Below are 11,341 nucleotides of genomic sequence, written 5' to 3' on the forward strand. Positions count from 1 at the left end.
TGTGCAGATATGCCTAAGCCTAAGAGGATTAAGAACTTGCTTAAGGCAATTGGTGGACATAGTTCAGACACATTTGTGAGGAACTATGTTCAACCTAATGACACGCCTCAAACTACACGTCAACAAATAACTAAATCTGGTCAACCACATATTGGATCTCCATTACCACAAGCATCTGGACATACACCACCACAAATCTCAAAATCTGCACAACCACGAGATTTACAACCTACTTTTCAATCAGCAGCACTACCACAAACTGAGTCTACTCAACCACCAATCTCACAATCTGCACAACCTGAAGGCACATCTGAGTATGCACAACCACACACATCTGACTCTGCACTACCACATACATCTGAGTCTACACTGCCACATACATCCGAGTCTACACAACCACATACCCCTCAATCTGCACAACCGCATACATTAGAATCTGAAGCAGAAAGGGTGGCACCAAAAAAAGGCAGATATTCAAACCACTATTGGTTTGTTGATACTATAGGTAAACATATGTTAATTTTGTTGTTGTGTTTTTCTTTTTCATTTAATTACTTTCATTGCAGATACCTTAATGTATTATACTTTATAGATGAGCATGGAGTTACTCAGAAAACGAAGCTCAAGGTTAGGGATGCTCATAATTTGCCCATTGGAATACGTATGGTTGTCAACTATTGATGTGATTCCACTAGCCATATAGAGAAAGGTTCTTGACCTTCTTAGGAATCACCTTGAGTTGGACATTATAGAGGCACTTTTCTTAGAGTTGGATCATTGTTCTAAGACAAGAACTCACCAAAAACTAGTACCAAATCCCAAACTCATTTGGATGAACCAATTATAGTCAAATTGAACCGAACAAATGAGCAAGAAAAGCAAAGGAACAAGATGAATGGACAGAATTATAAAATTGTTGAACCAAAAACTCATAAAAACAGCAAGAACATCTAACCAAAACTCAAGAACACAAGCTAACACAAACAATAGAAAGAGGAGAAAGGAAGGAGAGAAGAATTGCTCATGAAGATGGAAGGAGGATGGATGATCTCGCCACTAGAAGTGTGGAATGCTCCTAGATAAGACTAGACACTTGAGGACTCCATTGATCCATCAAGATAAGACTAGAGAAGAAGGCTCAAAGCTCTCCAAAGTTCACTCAAAATTTGAGTAGAGTTTTCTTAGATTAATTCCAATCTGAATTTTACAAAGGAAGCACCTCTATTTATAGCCTAAGGAGCTGAAAAAATAGGTGGGAAATTTCAAATAAACTCATTTGAAATTCCCACCAAAAACAAGTCACATGGGAGGTGTGACCTTTTTCTACTATGACACCTCCCAAAAACTACACCTACACCTATCTACTAATACACCCCCCTCCTAAAGCTCCTAACTAAAGCCTAAAAGATGCTAAAATAAAAGAGGTTTCTAATGTTTCCCTCTAAGCACCTTCAACTAAAGAAATTACAAAAAGAGAAAATAAATGTCCTCTAGCTCCCAAAGCTTTGAACATGCTTCTTGTAATCCTTTGAGGTGAACTTTGACCTCCATGGGCGTCCTCCATTTGTGCCTCCACCTCTTCTTGATCTTGTTGATTGGCCTCCATGTCCTCTTGAGCTTGATCTCCATCATACTCCCCGAGTTGGAGAGAATTCGACCACGAATTCTGGAGACCTACAGAAAAGGGAGTTAGATCGCTGACATTAAAAGTATGACTACCTAAGAATGTATCAGGCATATCTAACTCATAAGCATTGTCATTAATCCTCTTGAGGACTTGGAAAGGTCCATCCCCTCGAGGCATTAGTTTGGACTTCCTTTGAGTAGGAAAACGATCCTTCCTCAAGTGAAGCCAAACCCAATCGCCCTCATCAAACAACAATGCTTTTCTCCTTTTATTGGCAAGTTCAGCATACTTGCCAACCTTCTTCTCAATTCTCTTCTTGATGTCTTTATGCAAAGTTTTCACAAAAGAAGCCTTTTCATCCCCATCTTTGCACAAGACATATCCAAGAAGGGGAATAGGAAGAAGATCAAGAGGTGTTAGAGGATTAAACCCATAGACCACCTCAAAAGGAGAATGGGAGGTGGTAGAATTTACTACTCGGTTATATGCAAACTCAACATGGGGTAGTAAATTCTCCCACACTCTAGGATTCCCCGAAATAAAGCATCTCAATAGTTGTCCTAAAGTTCTATTCACCACCTCGGTTTGACCATCAGTTTGTGGGTGGCAAGTGGTAGAAAATAAAAGCTTAGTTCCAAGCTTGCCCCACAAGGTCTTCCAAAAGTGACTCAAGAACTTAGGATCTCTATCGGACACTATAGACCTAGGAATCCCATGCAAGCGAACCACTTCTTGAAAGAAGAGGTTTACAATGTGGCATGCATCATCCACTTTGTGGCAAGGAATAAAGTGAGCCATCTTTGAAAAACGATCCACTACCACAAAAATGGAGTCCTTTCCCTTTGATGTCTTGGGTAAGCCTAAGATGAAATCCATAGATATATCTACCCAAGGCATTGAAGGGATAGGAAGAGGAGTATAAAGACCATGGGGATGCATTTTAGACTTAGCTTTGCGGCAAGCTATGCATTTATCACACAAACTATGAACATGTTTATGCATATGTGGCCAAAAGAAATGTTCATGCAACACATCCAAAGTTTTAGCAACCCCAAAATGTCCCATGAAACCCCCCTCATGAGCTTCTCTAACAAGAGATAATCTAATAGAGCTTTGGGGAACACAAAGACATTTTCCTTTAAAAAGAAAGCCATCTTGAATAAAAAAGTCTTTGTGTCCTCCTTTAAGACACTCTTGATAGATGGGAGAAAAATCAAGGTCATCATGATAAAGTTCGTTAATGTGATCAAAACCAAGATATTGAGAGGTTAAAAGATTTAGCAAGGTGTATCTTCTAGAAAGAGCATCCGCCACAATATTTATTTTGCCTTGCTTGTGTTTGATCACATAAGGAAATTGCTCAATGAATTCCACCCACTTAGCATGCCTCTTGTTAAGTTTGTTTTGGCTTTTCAAATATTTAAGAGATTCATGATCACTATGTATCACAAACTCTTTGGGAAAAAGATAGTGTTGCCAAGTAAACAAAGCCCTAACAAGTGCATATAATTCCTTATCATAGGTGGAATAGTTGAGATGACTTCCCTTCAATTTCTCACTAAAATAGGCTATGGGGTGGCCCTCTTGAAGGAGAACAGCCCCAATACCTATGCTTGAAGCATCACACTCAATCTCAAATGTCTTAGTGAAATTAGGAAGGGCCAAGATGGGAGCATTAGTCAATTTTTCTTTCAAAGTATCAAAAGCATTTTGTTGTGCTTCTCCCCAATGAAATACCACATCCTTTTTCACTATGTCATTGAGTGGTGCGGCAATGGTACCAAAGTTTGGGACAAATCTTCTATAGAAAGAAGCAAGCCCATGAAAACTTCGGACCTCATTCAAAGATTTCGGTGTAGGCCAATTTTGAATGGCCACCACCTTTGTTTTGTCCACATGGACCCCTTTACAACTCACAACAAAACCTAGGAATTCTATATGATCAAGAGCAAACATACATTTAGCAAGGTTAGCATACAAATGTTCCTTCCTAAGGGTTTCCAAAACTTGCCTAACATGCAACCTATGGTCATTCAAAGATAAGCTATAAATGAGAATGTCATCAAAGTAAACCACAACAAACTTACCAATGAAAGGTCTAAGAACATGATGCATGAGGCGCATGAAGGTACTTGGTGCATTAGTTAAACCAAAAGGCATAGCTAACCACTCATATAAACCAAAGTTGGTCTTAAAAGCCATCTTCCATTCATCACCCGGTTTGATACGGATTTGATTGTAGCCGCTTTTAAGATCAATCTTTGAAAAGATTTTAGAACCATGTAATTCATCCAACAAATCATCTAGTCTAGGTATGGGATGCCTATACTTAATGGTTATGTTATTTATGGCCCTACAATCCGAACACATTCGCCATGTGCCATCCTTTTTTGGCACTAAGATGATAGGCATAGCACAAGGACTCATGCTATCTTGCACCCACCCTTTCTCAATCAAAGCCTCAACTTGTTGGCGAATTTCCTTGGTTTCACTTGGATTGGTCCTATATGCTGGACGATTTGGTAAAGAAGAGCCCGGTATCAAATCAATTTGGTGCTCAATCCCTCTCAAAGGTGGAAGTCCATTTGGAGGATCTTGAAACACATCTTGGAACTCTTCTACCAAATTTTCCAAGCAATGAGAACTATCAACAAGTGATTCTACTCTAAGAGTTCTAGGGATGGCTAAAAAAAGAGGATGATGAGCCACTATTTCCCTTTCAATTTCACGCCTAGACACAAGGAGTGTAGGCTTAGAACTCTTATCTTTTTTATCTTTTTCACTCTCCCTCTTTTTCTTCATGATAACTTGGTCCTCATGGACTTCTCTTGGAGAGAGAGATTTTAAAGTAACCTTGTGACCATGGAATTCAAAAGATAGTTTGTTGGTAAAGCCATCTTGTAAAACTTTTCTATCAAATTGCCAAGGCCTTCCCAAAAGAACATGAGTGGCTTCCATGGGCACAACATCACATAATACCTCATCTTTGTATTTTCCAATGGAGAAATGGATGAGGACTTGTTTATTAACAATTATTTCTCCTACTTCACTAAGCCATTGTAATTTGTAGGGCTTTGTATGAGAGATAGTAGGCAATCCAAGCTTATCTACTACTCTTGTACTAGCCACATTTGCACAACTACCCCCATCCACTATCAAGGAACAAATGTTGTTTTGAATAAGACATCTTGTATGGAAAATATTTTCCCTTTGACTTTCATCAAAAGGTTGTGAAACTTGTCCAAGAAGTCTTCTCACAACTAACAAGTCCCCTTCAAGTGGACATTCGCTCTCTTCCTCACTAGATGCATGAGAATGCAATGAATGCTTAGGAGAATCCGAATCATGCTCACTAACTACAATGCCCTCATGCATGTACATACTTCGTTTGGAAGGACAATTTGCAGCAATATGACCATATCCCATACATTTAAAGCATTTAGTATTAGATGTTCTTGTGGGAGACTTTGGTCTAGAAGTTGATGGCTTAGATTCCTTGGGTTTGAAAGAAGAATCTTTGGAAGGATGTTTAGAAAAAGAAGTTTTGTTTCTCCAAGACTTGGAGTAGTATCCATCATTGGAAGCATTTTTAAAAGAGTTTTTCTTTGCAAGTTGGGCTTCCACCTTCATTGCAAGATGAACTAAAGAGCCCAATGATGAATACTCTTGTAACTCAACAATGTCTTGAATATCCTTCCTAAGACCACTCACAAACCTAGCAACCATGGCTTCTTCACTTTCTTCTAATTCAATTTTAAGCACAAGCGTCTCAAGCTCCTTATAATATTCATCCACATTTAGCGTGCCTTGTTGAAACCGTTGGAGTCTCAACATGAGGTCTTTCCTAAAATGTGGGGGCACAAACGTAGCGCGCATGTGATCCTTTAAAGAGTTCCAAGAGTCCACGGGAGGACCCTTGTGATAGATAATGTCCTTTACAATTCCATGCCACCATTTCATGGTATAATCACTAAACTCTAGGGTGGCTAGCTTGAGCTTATGCTCATCTTGGATCTCATGGATCTCAAAAATTTGTTCACACTTAGCCTCCCAATCTAAATATACATTAGGATCACTAGAACCATTAAAACAAGGTAACTTGACCGAAGGAAGCTTGGACTTTGCATCATGATAGAAGCCATTGCCGTAGTGAATTCTTTCCCCTTGGTGATGATGTCTTTGTCCATGGACTTGGGGTGGAGGTCTCCTTCTCCTATGCTCATCTTCACAGCCAACATCATTTGAAGAAGCTCTTGAAGATGGTCTATGAGAATGATGTCCATCATGGATAGAAGGAGATGGTCTAGCTTGTTGGACCTCCATCTTTTGCATTTTCCCCTCCAACCGTCTAATTGTTCTTTGAGCTTCATGTAATTCACCAAGAATTGAAGCTTTGGAAGGAGAATTCTGCTTGTAGGATGCATCACTTGAAAATCCAGCCATTTGTAATTAAAAACAGCAAACACACAAAACAGCAAACAAGTTAAAAAATTAGCAAAAACAGTGAGCTTGGCAATGAAACTGCCGAAGTGAAATGAGGCTGAAAAAAAAGAGATCACTCTCAAAGAAATAATGTTCTTGCACCAATCTGATCTTGAGGCCTTGGAATCCTCAAATGAAATATGTCAAAGCAAGCACACCAATCTCAAGAGCAACCACCACAAAACCAATGAAACAATAAAGACAAACAAGAAAAGGTATAAGCAAGGAAAGGTAATTGCAAAAGGAATACTATATGTAAAACAAACTCAAAGAGTAAGAATGAAAGACAATCAAGAAAATAAAGAACTCAATGAGAAAAGTAGGCACACAAAAGAATACTTAAGGAAAAGTTCTAGAGTAGATGAAGAAAACAAAAAATTAGCTACTGGAATTTTTTTTTTTTAAAAGGCAAACTGTGCTTGATATTCACTGATTTAAATGGAATGATGTAGAGCGAAATGGATTATGAAATTTAAAACACAGAAACTTCAAGATGTTAACTCAATAATGGCACTGGAATCAATTAAAAACAGTAAGCCAATTGAGAGAAATAAATTTTTCAAAATCGCTGCCAGATTACCGTATTTTTTTCGGCAGAATTGTACACTTTTTTTATTTTATTTATCATTTTTTGTGTACTTCGTATTTTTGACTGATTCTTTTTTCTATTATTTCTAACACTTTGAATATATCAAATCCAGAATTTCAGAATTTTCCAGTAAGTAAATAAATTGCAATAAGGAAAAACAGTAAGCACTTTTTTCAGAAACAGAGGAATCCTAATAGGAATAAAAAACAGGATGATGAACTAGCAAAGACATAATAGAAAATGATGTATTGGAACTTGTATAGGTCTAGAATACAAGTATGAACTCAATTCTAAAAAGAAAATGCACAAAGGATCAACATCAATTCAGAAAATTATATGACACCAAAGCAAGAAACAATCAAAGCAATAAAAGTACTACTAGAAGTAATGACAATTATGGAATAACATGACTAAGACAAAAATATGATTACAAAATTAAAAGACACATCACAAATTTTAACAACAAGTGAAAGGAAGCTTAAGGTAAACTCTAGGAAGGATAATGCCATTCCAAAAGAGCAACCATACTCATAAGAATTATGAGTGCCATAAACCTTTTCACAAGCACTTGGTGTAAAAGAAAAACAACAAGAATACTCAATTAAAATTCTAAAACAGAAACTTAAATTGCAAGAAATTAAAAGAGCTCTTGAAATAAAGTGCACACAACTCAACAATTAAACAAGAATGAACCTAAGACTCATGATACCACATGATGTGATTCCACTAGCCATATAGAGAAAGGTTCTTGACCTTCTTAGGAATCACCTTGAGTTGGACATTATAGAGGCACTTTTCTTAGAGTTGGATCATTGTTCTAAGACAAGAACTCACCAAAAACTAGTACGAAATCCCAAACTCATTTGGATGAACCAATTATAGTCAAATTGAACCTAACAAATGAGCAAGAAAAGCAAAGGAACAAGATGAATGGACAGAATTATAAAATTGTTGAACCAAAAACTCATAAAAACAGCAAGAACATCTAACCAAAACTCAAGAACACAAGCTAACACAAACAATAGAAAGAGGAGAAAGGAAGGAGAGAAGAATTGCTCATGAAGATGGAAGGAGGATGGATGATCTCGCCACTAGAAGTGTGGAATGCTCCTAGATGAGAGTGATGCCGCCCCTTGAGGACTCCATTGATCCATCAAGATAAGACTAGAGAAGAAGGCTCAAAGCTCTCCAAAGTTCACTCAAAATTTGAGTAGAGTTTTCTTAGATTAATTCCAATCTAAATTTTACAAAGGAAGCACCTCTATTTATAGCCTAAGGTGCTGAAAAAATAGGTGGGAAATTTCAAATAAACTCATTTGAAATTCCCACCAAAAACAAGTCACATGGGAGGTGTGACCTTTTTCTACTATGACACCTCCCAAAAACTACACCTACACCTATCTACTAATACACCCCCCTCCTAAAGCTCCTAACTAAAGCCTAAAAGATGCTAAAACAAAAGAGGTTTCTAATGTTTCCCTCTAAGCACCTTCAACTAAAGAAATTACAAAAAGAGAAAATAAATGTCCTCTAGCTCCCAAAGCTTTGAACATGCTTCTTGTAATCCTTTGAGGTGAACTTTGACCTCCATGGGCGTCCTCCATTTGTGCCTCCACCTCTTCTTGATCTTGTTGATTGGCCTCCATGTCCTCTTGAGCTTGATCTCCATCAACTATGATGATATCTTTCAACCCATTGGAGAAGCATGTGGTTTGCTTGCTGGAGTTTGTGGACAGCTAGCAGCAAATCATATATTGTTGCCTATAAGTTTTGAAAGTTGGTCATCTGTGCCTGATACTTACAAGGATACTATATGGGAGAGTGCACTGAAGGTAATTGACCCTACATTCAATAAAACATTAAATATGTACATTCTTATTTCAGTTTTTGAATATATATGTGGACTAACAATTGTATTATTTGAAGAGTCGTTTTTGCTTCATGGTAAATGAAGATCTCGCTAAGAGAGATGTTATGTTCAAAATTGGCAAATTGTGGAGGGAGTATAGATGCAAGCTCTGGAATGAATTCTATGACCTAGTGTTAAGCAGAAATGACTTGATAAAGAATGTTCCAGATGGTCTTAACATGGAGCAGTGGGCTATATTTGTGGATTATCGTCTCAAGCCTTCCACAGTGGTACATACTTTTCATTTCATATATTTCTCACTCAACTTGATTTTAAATTTGCAAAAACTGATTTCATTTTATTGTGTAGAAACTGTGTAACAGGAATAGAGAGATAAGAAAGAAACAAACTATTCCTCACACTGGTGGAGCTATGGCATTGTCAAGAAGGAGGGATAATCTGGTATATTTACATATATGTAGCTTTGTGAATTTGGCATATATTTTGATTTATAATATATTATGTATTTTTGTAATTATATTATCCTTTTTGGAATGTATAGAAAATTGAGACTGGTAGGAACATTGGCCGAGCTGAGATGTGGAAGATCACACACAAGAGGAAGAATGGCACGTATGTTAATGATGAAGCTATGGAGATTGGGGTAACTTCTAATTATATCAGTTTTGAACCTCTCATTTTCTTCTTTATGTTGAACAGAGTAATTGTTTTTTGTATATACTATTTTTGAGACATACTATTTTGGATTTGGATACTGATTTGGATATTGTTTTGGACTATTTTGGACTATTTTAGACTATTTTAGATACTGTCTTAGACTGTTTTGGGTTATTTTGGACACTGTCTTGGACTGTTTTAGGAACATATTGTCTCTACCATGGGTATATATTGTTTTGGACTGTTTTGGATTGTTTTGGACTGTTTTGGGTTATTTTGGACACTGTCTTGGACTGTTTTAGGAACATATTGTCTCTACCATGGGTATATATTGTTTTGGACTATTTTGGATTGTTTTGGGCTATTTTGGATACTGTCTTGGACTGTTTTGGACACTGTTTTGGGAACATATTGTGTCTGCCATGAGTATATACTATTTTGGACTGTTTTGAATTGTTTTGGGCTATTTTGGATACTGTCTTGAACTGTTTTGGATTGTTTTGGGAACATATTGTCTCTATCATGGCTATATATTGTTTTGGACTATTTTGGACTGTTTTGAGCTATTCTGGATACTGTCTTAAATTGTTTTCGATTGTTTTGGGAACACTTTGTCTCTACCATGAGTATATATTGTTTTGGACTGTTTTGAATTGTTTTGGGCTATTTTGGATACTGTCTTGAACTGTTTTGGGAACATATTGTCTCTATCATGGCTATATATTGTTTTGGACTATTTTGGATTGTTTTGGCCTATTTTGGATACTTCCTTGGACTGTTTTGGGAACATATTGTCTCTACCATGGGTATATATTGTTTTGGACTATTTTGGATTGTTTTGGGCTATTTTGGATATTGTCTTGGACTGTTTTAGACTGTTTTGGGAACATATTGTCTCTACCATGGGTATATATTGTTTTGGATTGTTTTGGGCTATTTTGGATACTGTCTTGGACTGTTTTGGGAAGACGAACATTAAAGTTGGTTGCTTCCATTTTTATGTAGGATAAAATTGATGAGTTAATGCTGGAAAATCCAGAAACTGCATCACATATATCTCCAAATGATCCTGTTGGTGTCATTTTTGGAAAGGAGCATCCAGGGAGGGTTAGAGGACTTTCATATGGAGCTTGTCCTACCCTTGCTTTCAGGAAATCCACAACAAGGGTAAGCAATATGAATAATGGTTCCTCTAGTGGTGGGTCTTCAACAAATGTTGAAGAAAAGGTAGAAAAGATGGCAACTGAACTTGCAGTTGTAAGGAGCCAAATGCATACTATGCTAGCCTACATTGCTTCTAGACCAGACGTGCCGGAACATTTTGCTGCAATGGCAACAAATTTGGTACAAGCATCTATTAATGAGGTATAAATTACTATACTTAAAATTTTATTATAATATTGTTTTCATTTATTTTTTAAAAATTGTCAATTAATTTTAAACATATTTTAACTTATTCCAGGCACCGGATGTTGCTAGTGGTGCTCCATCACCAAACCAGAATATAAGATCAAGTGGAGGGAGTAAGACAAATTAGGATTGAGAATTTACTTGTAATATGTTTAGAAAATGAAACAATTTACATTTTGACAATTTAATTTACTTGTTGTTTGGATTAGTTTGACATTACCAACTTTGTTATTTCAATGAATGAATGAACTCATCTTTTGATTATTATATTTCTCAATTTTAAATATATTATGAAATTAGTTTATGTTATAACTTAATTATATATATTATGAAACATAATATCAAATTAATTAATATTATAAAATCAAATTATAAAATAGAATTAAATAAATTATTATAAATATTAAAAATAAAATTAAAGTTTAATTATAATATCAAATTAAATAATATTATGAAATCAAATTATAAAATAGAATTAAATAAATTATTATAAATATTAAAAATAAAATTAAATATTTAATATTCGAATTATGACAGTTATAAAGTGTATTATAAATGTCATACTATACTGTATTAAGTGGCGGTTAAAACTGCCACAATTTACGTAAGAATTGGTTTACCCAGTTTTAAAATTACGACATTTATAACTGACGCCAATTGCACGCTTAAAACCGCCACATTATACAATGCATACTATGGCGTCTGC

General features: G+C 36.1%; 1 protein-coding gene across 1 annotated transcript; it reads left to right on the plus strand.

Moving 5' to 3' along the window:
- Positions 1 to 8,672: 8,672 nt before the first annotated feature.
- On the plus strand, positions 8,673 to 10,762 carry LOC150025513 (uncharacterized). The gene is made up of 4 exons (XM_090294076.1): positions 8,673 to 8,837; positions 8,917 to 9,009; positions 10,231 to 10,590; positions 10,688 to 10,762. The coding sequence occupies exons 1-4, from the start codon at positions 8,673 to 8,675 to the stop codon at positions 10,760 to 10,762; spliced, it is 693 nt and encodes a 230-aa protein (XP_090150202.1).
- The last annotated feature ends 579 nt before the right edge of the window (positions 10,763 to 11,341 follow it).

Source organism: Phaseolus vulgaris, chromosome 8 (genome assembly GCF_051622355.1).
Source record: "Phaseolus vulgaris cultivar YP4 chromosome 8, ASM5162235v1, whole genome shotgun sequence".
Taxonomy (NCBI): domain Eukaryota; kingdom Viridiplantae; phylum Streptophyta; class Magnoliopsida; order Fabales; family Fabaceae; genus Phaseolus; species Phaseolus vulgaris.